General features: G+C 37.6%; 1 protein-coding gene across 2 annotated transcripts in view; it reads left to right on the forward strand.

The window, feature by feature from the left end:
• TSG101 (tumor susceptibility 101) overlaps window positions 1–17,116 on the forward strand; it is a 22,856-nt gene continuing 5,740 nt past the window's right edge. Inside the window, exons 1-7 of one of the 2 annotated variants that reach the window (XM_074149035.1) lie at window positions 1–165; window positions 3,968–4,052; window positions 5,928–5,993; window positions 6,575–6,738; window positions 8,207–8,333; window positions 10,963–11,029; window positions 12,658–12,746. In XM_074149035.1, coding sequence (XP_074005136.1) covers window positions 124–165; window positions 3,968–4,052; window positions 5,928–5,993; window positions 6,575–6,738; window positions 8,207–8,333; window positions 10,963–11,029; window positions 12,658–12,746 — 640 coding nt within the window. In that variant the 5' untranslated portion in view covers window positions 1–123. Of the gene's footprint in view, window positions 166–3,967; window positions 4,053–5,927; window positions 5,994–6,574; window positions 6,739–8,206; window positions 8,334–10,962; window positions 11,030–12,654; window positions 12,747–17,116 lie in introns of both variants that reach the window. The other variant, XM_074149034.1, reaches the window with a different exon arrangement.

Raw genomic sequence — 17,116 nt, forward strand, 5'->3', positions numbered from 1 at the left:
GCTGCCGGAAGCGCGAGCGGGAGGTCGCTTCCTGTTTGTATGTAGGGGCGGCTGAGCCGGGCCGGGCTGGGCCGGTGCGCGGCGGCGGCGGCGGCACCGGGGGCGGAGAAGGGGCCGGCCGCCATGGCGGTCTCCGAGAGCCAGCTCAAGAAAATGCTCACCAAGGTAATGGCGCGGCCGGCGGCACCGAGAGCCCTGCGCCGCCGCTGCCCCGGTGCGCCGGGCCGGCCGGCCTCTGCGGCGGCCGTGGCAAGGGGCTGGGCGGAGGGGAGCAGCGGGGGCGCCGTGTCTCCTTCAGTCTCGGCGCTGGCCCCCGGGAGCGGTCGGCTCCCTTTTCCCGTTTCCCTCCTCACGGGCGCTCCCTCGCCAGCCTGCGGCTTTGTCCCGGGATAGTGGGGAGCTGCGGGGGTGGACGGCCGGGCGAAGCAGTGGTGAAGGGGCTGTGTCTGGTCACCCGGAGACTGTAAATTGAGTTGATTTGTAAAGGAAAGTATGGTGCACCGAAATCTAAAATACGTCGTTATTTGTAGTGCTATGAAACTTTAGTTCTGGGTTAGGATATTGCTGGTAAAAGCTGAATAGAAACCGTTCGCCCGGCTGAGGCTGCCGTGCGTCGAGGTGGATCAGAGCTGTGGTGTGGCTTGTTGGGGTGTATCGCGTCATTTGCGTGCGGGGGTTAAATGAAGGTGGGAGGCGGGTTCAGCTTCATTGACTAGGATAAGGGTGGGTTTTTTATCAGCCTTGTTTAAGGAAAAAAGAAAATCTCCTGGAAGGTAAATCATTAATCACTGAATCATACAGATCCATCTCTTGTTGTGCCACTGTTTAGGTGAAATCTGGGCTTTGTCTAGCAGCTTGAAATGAAACCCCCTAAGGCTGAATACTTAGGGAGAGTTATGGTTTTGTTTGGGGGCATTTTTTTTAACAATGTTTAATCAGTATATTTGCACAATTTTAAAATGAAATACGAAGGATGAAGATCTGATCAAAACTGAAGAAACCTTATTAAGGGTCTTTGATCTGCATGGAATCATAAACAGGTTTTGTTTTTTTTTTTTGAAAATGCGTGCTGAGTACTAATTTGGTGTCAGCAGATGAGATCGTGTATATATTTGTATACACCCGTCTTCCCTAAATGAATTACTACTGTGCCACAGAAAAAACAAAATTTAAGGTAGTCCTGTGTCCTCTTTCCCCCACACTGGCCCATTTTTACCCTTGGCTGGCTTTCTGTAGGTAAGTTCAAAGTGCAATGTATTTAATAGCTGATGAAAAATGAAGTTACTGTTTCACTACTTTATTTTTCAGAAATAGTTACGCTTTCTGTTCTGTAGAGAGAAGCTTAGTGATGTTTCCTATATTGAATAGTTCAGTGTGTGAGAAAACAAGAATTAATTCCTAGTTTGGCTGAACATAAACACTTAATTTGACTTCAGGCATTTAACTGCTGTTTGATACTGAAAAGCTTCATCTCTCTGTGATCTGTTTCCTGATATGTAAAATGAGGAGGATGCGTGAGAATGGAGGAGGGAAAAAAAAAAAAGTTTAGAAATTAAGAATTCAAATTAATCAGTTTTAGTTACCTTTGTAGAAATCACTAGGATCTTATATCTTCCAAAGAGATTTTAGCATTTCTTGGAAATGCACAACTGCTTACTATATGAACACAGGAAAAGAGTGTCTTGTAATATTCTAGTACTACTTAGAATGGAAAAGAGAAATAAGCACAAAAGAGTATACTTTGTGCTTTAAATAATAATAATAATTAAAAAAAATCTAGAAAAGCCATCATTCTCATTAGGAAAAACTTACATGTCATTTTAATATACAGAACTTCGATATTCTGTTGTTATCCGCATCTAAGTGCTGAAATTAATAGTTGATGTAGCACTTAATTTTGCTTGTGGTAGTAGCTTAAATCTTACAAGCATATCTCAACTAAGTAATTATTCATCACCCAGTGTAAAAACTATTTGTAGCAATACTCCTTTTATTAGTTTTAAGAGACATATGAAAATATTTTTTAATTTTCAGGTGTTGGGTCTGATTTTTAAAAGCACCCCTGATAACCAAACCTAGTTTTTATCAGCCCTGTCAACCACCATACACCAGACTCCCAGTACGTCTGCTGAGCAGGCAGGCCTTGTTTTATTTATTCCTTGACTGGACTGACTTGAGACTCCTGTGCCAAAAGTGGAGTTAAATCCTGAATCTGAATCCTTGTGCTAGTTAGGAGCTTCTGTTAGTGGAAGCCAATTCCTTTTTTAATAGTGATTATGCCAATCTCTTTGAGCCTATATCCTGCACCATAAGGTACGTTCCTATAAAAAGACTCCCTCTTTTAAAAGTAGCTGGTGACATGCTCCCATTCATGCTGTAGTAACACATTCAGTGATGCGGGCATGTGCTGCCAGTCTCTGGCTGACCTAGCTGCAATTTCACAAACCTGTTTCTCTATGTTCTAGCAATGCCTGTTATCTATTTCTCACTTCCGCTAGGTGTTGGGCAAGGAGGGAGGAATGTACTCAAATGCTATGAAAGTTGTCTTTCCTCTGTCAAGGCCCTCCTGCACACTCAGAGTCCTGCACCCACTTTCTAGAGGAGACTGAGATGCTTTGCTGCAGCCCTCCCATCAAAACAGCATTCAGGGGCAGCCCTGGCTCTCTGGCTGATTGACATCTATGCTGGTGCCTCCCTGCACATACAGGGATCCCTACTGGAGTAGTAATAATCCCTACTAGAGGGATTGTTTTTTTCCCCACAGACCGGTGTTTTGCAGACTTGGTTGTTTCAGGAAGGTAAGTCACAGCATCTCCCAACACACAGGTGGTTTTTGTAGACTTAGGTGGCATTATGGGAGGTGACATGGTGCGTTCATCTCTGCTCATTAAATACGAGTTGTCATGCCCAGTAGCATACTGTCGATCTCTGTGGATAATAGGAAGAAGAGTTGGTTTCTAAGCTTCACAACTCATGAGTGTTTGTTGGAGCAAAGGTGACCTTTAGCTGTGGCACCACACTTTGCTCTTGGATAATATCTGAATTAATTTATTCAGATGCATCTGCGTGCTTTGGGTATTGGACATTTCATTGTGTTGGGCCCCTTATCTTCCTACCATGGTTGAATGAAGGGATGCTGTTTATGTTCCTTTAAGACATCTGGAGATTGTAATATTTTTTTTTTTTATTACAATGAAAACATTGTCAAGGGACATTATTAGCTTTCTTTTTAATGGTAGTTATCAGGAGGAATGGCTATAAGGTTAAAGATCTGTGCCGCATGGTGAACCAGCTCTCTGTTGCCCAGGAACATCTCCTTTATCGTCTGTGGATTATAGTTCTGAGACTGATGAATTCTGGACTGGTGTATCTGTGTTTTACAGATCTTCTGTGTTGTGAGTTACTCCATGCTCCTGATAAAAGGAAGGGGGTGAAACCAATGTTATTACTGATAATATCGTGCCTTGAAACATCTGCTTTCTAGTTGACAAAATACATGAAAATACTGCTTCATGTATAAGTACTGTGATGCTTTGAAAAATGCTATGAAAGATATCTATGAGGTTCAGATCCTAGATAGCTGTGTATCAGGAATGTTCAAGACATCACTATATTTGTTCAGACAGGAGTTGGGTTTTTTTTAAACTCCACATATGTGTCTCAGATACTGTTTGCTATGGTAGAACGTGGATGAAAATGCAGTAACTTTCCCCAGATCACTTGATATATGGACCCTTATTTAAGACTAAAAGTATCTTAACACCTTTTTAAAGTTTGGTGAGTTACATAGGCAGTGTTCGGTTAAGTAATATGGAGACATAAATTTTTATTCCAAAATAAGAGTGGAGAAGAATGTCCATATATCAATATAAACTCACCCAATAGACTGCATTTATGAAAAATAAAACCAAATTAAATTACACTGAAATTTAATCTCTAAAGTAATTCTTTCTCTTTTGTTTTGCAGTATAAGTATAGAGACCTAACTATACAGGAGACAACCAGTGTTATTACTCAGTACAAGGACCTCAAACCTGTCATGGATTCATATGGTTAGTCTGTGCATGAGAAAATTCTTGTTATTGAATTGTTGATGATTTAGATATATTTGGTAAGTTTTGTGTGGAAAAAGGAGATTAAAACTAGGAAACATAATTTGAGTTTCTCTTCTTGATCTTTGACATCAATGCTTCCTTAGAAACACAGACAGTTATTTTCTAAAATCACCTTTTTATATCACTGAGTCTATCTAATTCGCCAAGAAGTATTGTGTTCTTCACAGCTTAACTTCTAGTTAATCGCTCACTGATGTCATATCAGTTCACGTCCTGAGATTGCTGGTATCTTACAAATTCAGCTTTGCTGTCATATAGAGATATTTTTAGAGTTCTATTTAGAAAGAACTGTAAATCAGCGTACAGATACTTCATTAAAAGTAATTGTGGTGGTCCTTAAGAGTGTGAGGAAAACATGGTCAAGTAGATAGAAAATTGGTATTTTGTAATGTAAAATAATGATGACAATCACTGTTTGTTAGCTGTTTTAAAGGCTCTGACTAAATTCAAGCGTTGCACGAGGATGATACCTAAGGTCAGCTCCAGAGGCTGAAGGCATGGTTTCACAAGATATGGTGAGCCAGCATAGCTGCTAAGGTCATCCTCCTTCTGATCAGTTTTTTTAACTGTTAATTGTGGGATTCCTCTGTGAGCTAATTTGTATTACTAATAGATCATCAGAGACTTTATAGTCTTCTGCTTTCTAAATTCTAAACCTGGATTGAGAAGTATTAAAAGGGAAATGGACGGGTAAAAGATAAATTAGTTTTAACTTGAATAACTGCAAGCCAGCAGCTGTCACAGAAATAAAAGCTTGTGCAGTGACTGGAGAATCAACAATAGTGAAAGGACTGTGGCTGGAATTGCAACTTTGCATAACGATAGTGGTCAGAATTCCAGATAGCTTTGAGCTGTTGCAAGAAGCCGGTTTCTGTTACCGAACTCTTTCTAAGCAGCCTGAGAAAGGCTAAGCATAGAACCAGTTAGAGGTAATTGGTACTATTTGAAGCAGTGAAATGAACAACAAGAAATGGTTACGTTGCTGTTGAGATAATTTTCAAGTTTATATTAATAGTGAAATATATACTCCCGTTTAAGTCCCAGCATGTTCTACATGCCTTTGCAGAACATTAGCACCAAAAGAATTATACATGATAAGCTACATTTGAAGTATGGCTAGAAACTTTCAGGTGAAATTAGGAAAATAAAAGCTTTATTACCAGAAGTTGATTTATTCAGCCAAGAATAATCTATTGGATTGAAAGGATGGGAAAACTAAGTACAGCATCTCAGTAAATTGAAGTCAGGGTTCCTGTGCAGTTTGTGAACTAAGACTAAGATGTGGCAGTGAGTCAAGTGCTACACATTTTTCCTCTTCAGTATGTTATTGTTTGGTTACATTACCTTTACTGATTCTGTAATAAAAGCTTATGGCCCAGTAATTTTCAGTATTCTTGCAGAACTGTTTGTTTGGAGAAAGCATAAAGAATTCTTCCTAATCCTAAAATGACAGTTGTTTTTTACGTTGTTTGAGTTCAGATTATTTTTGCAGCAGTTTGTATGAATTGCAGTTTGTATAGTTCCAACGTGTTTTACTTGGTCTCTGAATGAGGAAACAGTTTCATTTGCAATGAACGTAGTTTGACAACTATTAGTCATTCATTTCTCAGGAATATGTTATTCATAAGAAGTTACCTGACTGTAGAGAGTCACTTGCTAGTCCATAAATGTGCAAGAGCAGAAGCTTTCAAGCTGAGTTTATATATGTGTAATATCTGAAAATTTACACTAATAAATATATGGGGTACAACCTGAATAGAGATTAATGTAGCAGATATGTTTGGTTTTAAAGCACTATTTGTTCTCTTTCAGTTTTTAACGATGGCTCATCTAGGGAGCTGATGAGCCTCAGTGGAACCATTCCCGTGCCTTACAGAGGTATGCATTTATTATCATCACCACCACCGTTATATTCCCAAATTACTTGAAAAACTATTTAGATTTTTACTGGTTCAACTTCGCTATTTTGGTGGGCACTATTTTCTTGAAATCCTTTACTTGTCCAAAGTACAATGTTTTAAAGAAATTGTTCCCTCTTTTTGTTGTGGAATAAAATTTTAACGTTGAGCATTGCTTCTTCAGTCTTGTACAGCTCTAACATCTCTTTTATTTCAGTACTGCGTGTTTGTTAAGCTTCTCAATTGAATGAGTGTTGCAAGCTGTTTATTGCTGCAGCTAATGATAATTCAGATTAGGGTCTAATAATTTTGCATTGTAGAACATATGACAATGTATTAGTGGGAAATGATAATGTAAATCAAAGTAAAGTTATTCTGAAAAATCTTGAGTTCATAGCCATATTGTGAATTCTTTGTTGAATGTTATTAGTAGATTTCAGCTTTAGCTTCTCACGCTGTGCAATTGAATTTACTGGGTTTAGGAATTTATTATAAATCTGGATAGAACAGGACAGCTAGAGTTGGAGTAACTTTTAAAATCTTTCAAAATATCTTTTCTAGGTAACACATACAATATCCCAATATGCTTGTGGCTGCTGGACACCTACCCTTTCAACCCCCCAATTTGTTTTGTTAAACCCACTAGCTCTATGACAATTAAAACTGGGAAGCATGTTGATGCAAATGGAAAGATATACCTTCCTTATCTGCATGAGTGGAAATATGTAAGTATAGGGAACTTGAAATCATCAAATTGCTTAGTTCTGAATTCCTTCAGAGATAGCTGTATCATTTTTAACAAAAAACATAAACCTCTTTATTTGAGATCTTAAAACAGTTTTTTAAATGAAAACAAGTGGTTATTATTTGTAATGTCTTAAAGTTCAGGGTGCTGCATTCTGTTGCCTGGTTAATTGCATCTTTAGTTACAGTTTGTCTGATTGAACATTGTAGCATAGGCGGCCTTCCTGGCAGGATGCTGATGTGGCTGTCTGTGTGATAAGAATATTTACAGACGGGAAATTCTAAATTCTGTGAAACATCTCAGGGCTGAAATTAATCTCTGTGACTAAAATAGACTTTTATGAGCACTTGGACTTCTTTATATAGACACTGCTGGAGCTTCAAGTGTGTGGATATATTCGCTTTACCAATAAATAAAGGCATTGAGCAGTGCAGGCCTCATAGATGTTTTGACCAAAGCATGGACTTATAAAGAAGATAAGCTATGCTGACAAGGTCAGAAGACTGGTACGAGATGCATGTTTCTGTAAAAAGTGATTAACAGGAATAAATTTATTAAGCATGGATGGTAGTTCAGCACTTGCATTGTGATAGTGAAATGACCGCCCAGATCAGGATGTAAGTCTTGCACAAGCAATAGGGTAATCTAAGATACAGGGGATACAGATTTCATTCTGTTTGAAAGGTTGGTAAAAATAAGTGGGTTACAGAGCTAAGAAAATTTGGAAATAGGATATTTCCAAATGCAATCTGATGTTGTATTCATGATGATTGTCCTTATTTTGGCAAAAGGAAATTATGCCTATATTAAATGTAGTTATAAACTGAGAAACCTAGTTTACCTATATTTAAAAGAGGTCTTTGCCACTCCTTAGTGGGTTAGAATATATTTTCTCTTGAGCCATTCTGAACTTGAGCAAAAGCTATATGGTTATGAAATTGAAATGTCTGAAAACTTAGTGATCTGTACTTTTTTCATGTTGGAGAAGGGATTTAAGTTTTAAAAAATCATTATAATCCGTCATTGCACAGTCATCTTCAGTCATTTTTTGCCCTGAAGTTGATATGGAACCATGTATTACCCAGTTTATTCTGAGTGTAAGCACTACTGCAGCTGTATTTTGCTATGCAGTTTTGAATACCAGCTGGCTGGGTTTGCAAGTTCTAAAGAAATCTATAAAGGAAGTTAAATATGCACATATATGTGTGGGGGTGTTTTTTTATATATCTATATAGTGTTATATATAGAGAGAGTTATATAGATTTTATGTATACACTATTATGTATCTTGTGGTTTTTAAAAATATTTATATATATATATAAAAATATTAAAACCACAAGTAAAAGGATGGCTTTTGAAAGCTTATGGATTGTTACCATTTTGTTATTATAGTTAATTAAACTGTCTGTTAACAAAATCAACAATTTGTGATTTTCTTACCCTCATAGCCCCAGTCAGACTTGCTCGAGCTGATTCAGGTCATGATTGTTGTGTTTGGTGAGGAACCTCCAGTCTTTTCTCGGCCTACTGCTTCATCAAGCTACCCACCATACCAGGCAACAGGCCCACCAACTAGTAAGTGGTCATGGCTACTAATTTCTACAAATAATCATATTAATATTCCAAAGTGATTTTTTGCTCTCCATAATTTGTCAACAAACGTTGTATTCTACTCCAGAATGACTTTCTGTAGTGCTGGCTAAAGAATTCACCTGTGCTGTACCTGACCTTTTTGAACTACGTTGGAAGAATGTGTGTGTTTTTTCAGCTTTTGGAAGGGGTGGAAAAATCAAGTTTGTATTTAAAAAAGGCAAAAACAGTCGTGTCCCCCCGCACACCCCAAGCCCCTCAAAACAGCCAGTAACCTATCAACATTCATAGATAACCTTAAAAAGAGATTATTCAGATAATTGTCATTGTATCTTAACGTTTTGGTTTTTTTGGTCTGATGAGTCCATCTGTTACGTTTCCTGCAATCATTGATTTAATAAGCAAAAGCATACTGCTTTTTTTTCTATGCCCACAGTCCTGGTTGGCTTGTTTGTTTAGGGTTTTTTTTTGCTGGCTGAACATGAAAAAAACCTGCCTTGTGATTTTTTTTTTTTTTTTTTCCCCCTCCTTCCCTGTTGATTCAGTGCTCTGACTTAGTACTCATTTTCTTGCAAAAATTCTCAAGACTTTAAAAACTCTTATTTATTTAAACTTCTGGAGGCGCATTATTTTAAAGACTGGGGATAGGTGGGCTGGGGGGAAAAAGGAGAAGCAGGAAACAGAAAATCCTAGAAATTCTTCCAAAGTAGACTCTATTGGGTGGAAAAAAACAAACCAAAAAACAGTAGACAGTAGACCTACTCAAGCCAAATACAGGGGGAGGCAGGCTGAGGGAGGAGATTAGCTGCAGGTTGTTTAATGATATTACGAGAGTTCTACGTTAAATTAATGGTAGAGTAGCTGTGTTTGAGGTTATATAGTTTTGCTGTCTTTTTAAGGCTGTATCTGTTTTCTATTGAAATACAGCTTTCATCAGATCATAGTGTTACATCTGAAAAGCTGAAGTACTATTCATTACAATCTCCAGCAGAAACCATTTATAACAAGGTCTCAGATTCTTAACATACAAGAAAAGGGGTAGCAAATATAAATGGGACCATTAGGGATAGTTGGCTAAAGGTAAGTGTTTGAGACTTTTTAGCTTGTCCAGCACTAGCCTGCGGGAGCACTAGATGATTCTACTGTTCCGATTTTCAAAGAACAGTGGGTGTCAGTACAGGTATAGTTTTAGTAGAAACTGTGACCTGTATTGTGCTTTAAGGAAGGACCATCAACTGAAACACCTCTGATTACTCTTGGCAGTCACTCAGTGCTAGCATAGCTGAAGTGATTTTAGTAAACAAGTTTCAGGACTCTACATTGTTAATAGCTACTAAGTTTTACTAGCGTAGTCAGTTTTCCCTTGTTCTACAGATATCTAGGTTTTGGGGTTTTAAGTTCTAGATACACTGTTTAGGAAGAAATGAAGCCCTTTTTTAAAAACCAAATCATTTGAAAGCATTCAAGGATGAAAATAGCTCAGCTCTTGTAAAAACAAACAAACAAAAACAACAAAAAACCCCCCAAAACTATTTGATGTAATATTCCTAAAATTACTAGCAATGTGGAACAAATATATTCAAAACATAATTTTTATAATAGAATTGTCAGATTTCCAAGAAGAAACTTAAAATTGCTAGGACTGTTCAAGCTGTAGACATTTATGTGTGCTGGTAAAAATTGTTTGAGGTATGACTTCTAAATGGCAGAAATTACTGGATAAGAACATGATTGGATTGTTAAAAAGCTAATCAACTCTTGTGAAGTCTAGATACTCTGAAGGTACTTAAATTATACAGTCGTTATTTAATGAGTAGAGAAGAATGGCTACATTGGAAAGGTTATTTTCTTTTTTCAGCCATTATATAAAAAAATTGGAGACAGCTCTTCAGGTGTGTCATCTTTAATAACATGCCATTTTCTTGAGTTCCCTAGCTGCAGTTACTCTTTCTTACGTATCCACATTTTACTTAGTACAACTACTCGTTGTGGATTTTTAAATCAATACCCATCAACCATGCACTGGTTAGTTTAATGATTAAGAAAAAAATAAATATGTAATGAAAGGTGTTCCAGGCAGTTGTTCTCAGGAATGTGTAATTGACTTCAACTACACTCCTCATACTCTCCCTCCTAACAAAATATTCTTGAAAATATTTTAATCAAAGTTGATAGGTAGAGGTGGAATCTTTGGAAATGCAAAATTTGCCTGCGCTTTGCGAAGACATGTTTGGATACATAAAGGAAGTTCTAACTGGTCAATACGTGGAGGGAAGGTCCGCTGCAGTTTTGTCCTTTGCATGTTTTGAGGGGAAGCAGCTGCCTTTGTCAGTTGGCAGAAAGAGAGCTCACAACAAACATTGCATGTATCCCTCTTGCCAAGCTGCACAAGAGCAGCCTGGGGAACGTGTGGGAGTGTTGGGAGGAGTGATGGTAGGGATACAGCATACATGTTATTGAGGGATTTGGCCATAGAATGACTTCTCTTTCTCGTTTCATTGTGTTATATTTTGAAAAGCACCTAACTGCAGCATAAGTACATCTCACTAGTGTGATCTTAATATATATTAAACTTCTGAAAAGTAAAAATTTACAAAATCATTATTTTATTTAGCTTCCTATGTGCCAGGCATTCCAGGTGGAATATCTCCCTATCCAGCAGGAAACACTCCAAACCCGAGGTAAGAACCCCTTGAAACCATCATCATATACATAATAGGTAGTTTCACTGAATAGTATTTAGTCTTAGTTGCATTTTCTTATGGTATGTTTGTTGTGTAATTATTGTGTTAGCAGGTGTGGTTTTTTAAAAGTGAGGCCTGTATTCTTGTTAATAGCCAAAAGAAAGTTTGAGAAAGGTTTAACTTTCTTAGTGTTGCTTCCCATACAATATACTTGGGTGATAAGTACATTTTGAAAATTATTACCTAACTCCCAGATGTTATCTTGTTTCAATCATATGTTGGATTTGTTTTTATAAGGTTGATAGGTTTACATGATATAGAAAGATATCCCTACTTGTAGGGATACATTTCTATTAGTGTTGTTATTATTGTTTGGGATAATTAGCAACTCAAAACATTGAACAAAGCAATTGCTGGATGAATACAAACTTTGTCTCCAGCATAAATGTGGCCTTAATTCGGAGCACCCTAAGAGAATTTGAAAAGCACATAATGATTTGAAAAGCTTCTTATTATTTTAAAGCAAGGTTTTTTCTTTAAGTATATTGTATAATAATTTGGAATAAATCTTTTCCAGAAGACTTGCGATTTTGTCTTAGCAAATAGTTAGATGCCAGTTGCTGCCTCCTAGTATGTACTTATGTTTTTTCACATCATAATGAATTCTTTTTATTATTAATATCCTTATGTCCTGATTTTGTGTTAGGAGCATATGAGGAGTTGCTGTGGTGTATAACATTTTGATTTAAAAAAAATAATTTAAAACTCTCTAAGCATTAGGAAGGTGAGGTGTTATGTTTTAAGAAGTGAAAAATGGGGATTTTGATAAGTTTTTTACCAATTTTTTTCCTCCTTAATACTTTAAAAATACTTCTATTATTCATTTTTGTACAAGAATTAAGAGCACCTTAAATAAGTGCTGTAAATAAATTTTCCGGAGAGGCACAGAATGTACTTATATTTTGCATGTTTTCTTGGACCATTTTGTTTACTTACAGCCATAGTTAATATTCTGCTGTATGTAGGTGTTAGTTCAGTACTGACTGATTTGAGTTCTTGCTTCAGTTTATAGTAAATGTATTTTAGAAAGATATTGTAGACTGTCATGTTATGTGTCATCCTGCAATTGTTTCAGTGAACAAATGAATAATTTTGCTTTCCTTCATCCTTCAGAGCAGAGTTGAGAATTTCTGGGGGAGTTTCATCTTGCAACCATATTTTGCACAACATTTTTAAGTCAAAGCAGTTCAGCAGTCATGCTGTTAACTATTTTCATATTAAAAATTATTGAATTGAAACGACTGTGAGTTTGTAGGTAGAATAATTTGTTTTGGATACTTTGGGGTTTTTGGATGGCAAGTTAGAAATTGCATGGCAAGATTAAGAGATTGAAGAGAATTTGGAATGATCCAAATGCTTAACCAGGCAATAACTTGATAGGATTTTAGATAAAATGGTATCTTCTTGAATCATACCAGAAATATAAATTGTGAAAGATGTTAATGTAAACAGGAAAAGAGAAAAAATATAACTTGGCCTGCATGTTTAACATGGTGACATAAAGATAATATACATGGATGATTTTTAGTTACATAACATTAGCTTATCTTTCCTTGTCCAAGCAGCTACCCTTACCCTTTTCCGGGTGGTGTTCCATTTCCAGCAACCACTAGTGTTCAGTACTACCCTTCTCAGCCTCCTGTGACTACTGTTGGTGAGTAGCTTTGAAAGGATTTCTCTGAAATGAAGCTTCCCTCTACAACTGGTATGTAGAGAAACAAAATGGAAAAAGGAATGTATTGTTCTTAATCTGACCTTCCAAAGTATTGGTCTTCAATTAAAGTTATTCAAAGGAAGAATAAAATACATCTTATGTCCTTCACCTTACATTTTACTCAGTCAGGAACCTGATAAAACCTGGGTTTTGGACAAACCTGGGTTTGTGCAATGCATTGCATGTGCTCTATGAGTACGTTGAAGAACACCGAGTGTAACTACCTTAAGGGTTTTTTCCTCACTCTTTAACTGTAGGTGATTTCTGATTGTCTGTATTGCTCTGTACATGGTCATGGGTTATAAAAATGCTTTTGTCCTCATTGAATCGTTTACTGGTGGGCTAACTGTATTTACTTTCTTTACTCCAAAAGTAGTAGCTGTCTCAAGCAGAGGTTTCCAATGCATTTGGAATGAGCTTCATTTGTACTGAGATTCTCCTCCAGCCTCTTCACTGTTACTTAATGGTCCCTATTTGTTACTTCCTTCCTTCTTCCCTTCAGCAGCAAGATCTAGGGTATTAATGTCTATCTTTTCCCAGTTTGTTGCTCAGTGGCCCTGTTCTGTCAAAACACACTAGCTTAGCTTCAACTCTGTGCCTCACTTTTAGCATATGTGTAATGGGTTGGGAACCAATGATAAAGGTCATCTAGTTGAGTAGGAAGTTGGTGCGGTAACTTTCCAGTTGGAGGATAGTCCTTTTGGAGCAGTTATATGGTAAGGACGTAGACTCTTTTGTGATCTTGTTCAGAGTATCAACCATTTGTAGTCTCTTGCACCATAGTTTAAAAGTGCATCCGTAGGTTCTTCATTTAATGTGTGAACTCCCAGTTATGTATACACACTCTCCCAGTCTCCCATAACTGTCTCCCAGTTATGTATGCACAATCTTTCCTCCAAAACTGTGTGTATTTTAAAATTTTCATTCAAACAAGTGGGGACAAGGCAAGTTCACAGCTTGGCAAAGGAAGGCAGATGCTTCTTCTTTACTCTTAAAATCTTTGAGGAGTTGTTCTGTTGCTACAGAATTTGGAAACAACAATAAGCTGTATGTTGTATTCTTTTGCTTGATCCCATCCTGCATGTCCACTGTCTTTCAGCCTTCTGAATTAGAAAAGTCTCTTCTGAGAGTTGTTTTTCATTTCGGTGGCCATCTCCTCTCTGAGATGATGTGTATCTACCGTGCGCGCTGCAAGAAAGCTGCTGTCCCTCTTAAGGAGCTCAAACACTACTCAGTGTTTGGGGGGCTCTAGTTGGGTCCTTGAGAATTGATGGGTCTCCACTTACTGTTGTGTAGGGAGGTGATAAGAACCTTTCTAGGGGACATTGACTTTCTGCAGCATCTTTCTCAAACAGATCCAGTTTTGCTTTTATCTTGTGGAGAGTTAATTTAATATATAGATATGTTCTATTTCATTTCTTTCCCTCATTTTCATCCCAGGGAAGATGAACAGAGGTGGAATATCTGCCAGCTATCATAGAAGGCTCTTTAAGTCCTGCGTTAGGTCATGCAATACCAAGTTACAATGCCAGATTTGCCTCTGTACTCAGCGCTGGTGAGGCCTCACGTCGAGTACTGTGTTCAGTTCTGGGCCCCTCACTACAGGAAGGACATTGAGCTGCTGGAGCGTGTCCAGAGGAGAGCCACCAAGCTGGTGAGGGGTCTAGAGAACAAGTCATATGAGGAGAGGCTGAGGGAACTGGGCATGTTTAGTTTGGAGAAGAGGAGGCTGAGGGGGGACCTCATTGCCCTCTACAACTACCTGAAAGGAGGTTGTAGAGAGGTGGGTGTTGGCCTCTTCTCCCAAGTGAATAATGGCAGGACCAGAGGAAATGGTCTGAAGTTGCGGCAGGAGAGGTTTAGATTAGATATTAGGAAGAATCACTTTACTGAGAGGGTGGTCAGGCACTGGAACAGCCTGCCCAGGGAGGTGGTGGAGTTGCCATCCCTGGAAGTATTTAAGAAACGTGTAGACATGGCACTTCAGGGCATGCTCTAGTGCCTGAGATTGTTGGTTTGTGTCTCTTTGTGGGTGAGGTGGGGTGTGGTTGTGGGCATTTGGTTTGTTTTGGTTTTGGTGTTGGTGTTCTGGGATTTTTTGGGTGTGGTGGTTTTTGTTTTGGGTTTTTTGTTTTGGTTTTTTTTGTTGTTGTTGTTGTTTGGACTCAATGATCTCAAAGGTCCCATCCAACCAAAAATATTCTGTGATTCTGTGATTTTGTAGTGGCAATCTTGAGTGATGCATTTGATGCAGGTATGACAGGCAAAAGTCATACACCTGTTACACATGCTTTATCTCTTATGCCAAGTGAAATGCAAACATGTCTCTTTAATCATCCACCATATTTACAATACTGTTTGGATTTTTCACAGTACAGTATTCAGGTTTTTTTTTTTCTTTCAACTGCAAATGTTTATTTCCTACACAGATTTTTTTTTTTGGCTATGGTTTATTGTGATTATTTATTTAAGACCATATCAGGTGTTACAACTTCAGAGTTTTGTGTGGGTGGTGGTGGGGTATTTCCTATAGTGAGCTTAGTTTGAATGAAAATACTTGTTCAGTGTAGCTTAATTTTTTAATAATAGCTGGTTTTTCAAATAGTCCTTCAGATTTCTTCTTTCTGTTCAATTGTCTGCCATTAATTACCTTTCCGATGCAGTTACTAGTTTCATGATCCTGTAAGGTCACTTCTGAAACCAGACTCTGCCTGGTAAAGGTTAAAGGTTTCAGTGCTCTGTGGGTTTAACAGCTATGTGCCATAAAATCTTCCCCAAGCTGGGCTAATTATGGAAGTGACAGAAAATGCTAAGGGTTCATGCTCTTTAAGAAGATAGATAAAATCTTATTGAGCTGTATTAAAATGATCCTTTATAGGTTCAAAGACCTCTTTCCTATCTGTTGGCACTTCTGTGTGAACTTTCATTGTGTTAGGTGCATTGTGATTTTATTTTTTTTCTCTGTCCTACTTTACCGTTAAAGCGAGCCTTGTATAAAATCTTCCAGAGGGAGGGACGATGAGGGGAGGAGGGGGAATGTGTAAACACTAACTGAAATCATGGTAATGCTATTCTTGAGGTGGACTCAGACCTTTTTGTTTTGATTTAGAACGTGTATTTACAGTTTTCTGCCTTAGACAGGAAGTCCTAAACAGTGAATAAACTCTTTCTCCCAGATAGTTTGACTGACTTGGTTTTAGTTTTACTTCTCAGTGTAGAAAATACTGTTCTGTTGTCCTTTTCATAAGAATCAGCAATGATGAATTCCTGGGTTTGTGTGTAGGGTGTGATTTGGCAGCTTGTGTTGCTGATTTCTAATATTGAGAATTACCAAATACTGAGAATTACCCTGTTGACTGGGAACAGGGTAAATACCTTAAGCTAGAACCGTAAATCAGATCAAGTGTTGGGACATTTGCATTTTCATAAGGCTATCTTTGCAGCAGTTGATTAATAATTCAATCTCCTTTTTCCCCAATAGTAATTAGCTTTTTTAAAAAAAAAATTACACATATTATGGTGCAATTTGCAAGTAAGTGAAGTGTTCACATCAGTAATTATCAAAATCTGATGTTTTCTTAATTTTAGAAGAATTTGGTGGATTTGTAAGCATGGAGTGCATCTTCCTATAGTTCCTCTCGTGTCATTTCCATAACTTTGTTTTTCCAGATACCTGGCTTGGTGTAGGCTTTGTGGACAGGAATGAAGTAAAAGGCATAGGGAAGAGATATGAATTTATGCAGTCTTGTTCTGTTAGCGGCAGAAGTCAAAAAAATCTTCTGGACGTTTTAAGGATTCTGGGATGTGCAGTCTTGTCAACAACAGTTTGCATTTGTTAGTATAACAACACCAACAGACACTCCAAATAGATATTTTAATTTTTTTTTTATAATTATGATGAGACCCTAACAGAAATTTGTTAATTTTTCCGTTCAGATGCTTGTTTCTAAAGGCGGAGTTTAGAATTTTTGACTGTGTTCTGAATTGTTGCTGATTATCAGGAAGATATCCAGCCTACCCCAAGAACTCTGTAATGCTGAAATTTCATTTAACAGCCAACCCTTTTCCTAAATAACTGTAGTAAAATTATTGTAATCTTTTTTTCTGGCTAATAGTAGCTTAGTTATTGAGTACTATCAATAACACATTAAAAAAATATATTTATCACTGTTTATTTTAATTTACTCTAAAAATAGCAATCTTTGAAGTAATGTGTTTTGTGAAGGCAAAACTAATGTATGGTTTGTGTTGCCTGTTTGCTTTTGCTTTTTCTGAGGGCCTGTGCTTATTAAGAAAGGTGAAGAGGTTGA

This window comes from Numenius arquata, chromosome 6, assembly GCF_964106895.1.
Source record: "Numenius arquata chromosome 6, bNumArq3.hap1.1, whole genome shotgun sequence".
Classification (NCBI taxonomy): Eukaryota; Metazoa; Chordata; class Aves; order Charadriiformes; family Scolopacidae; genus Numenius; species Numenius arquata.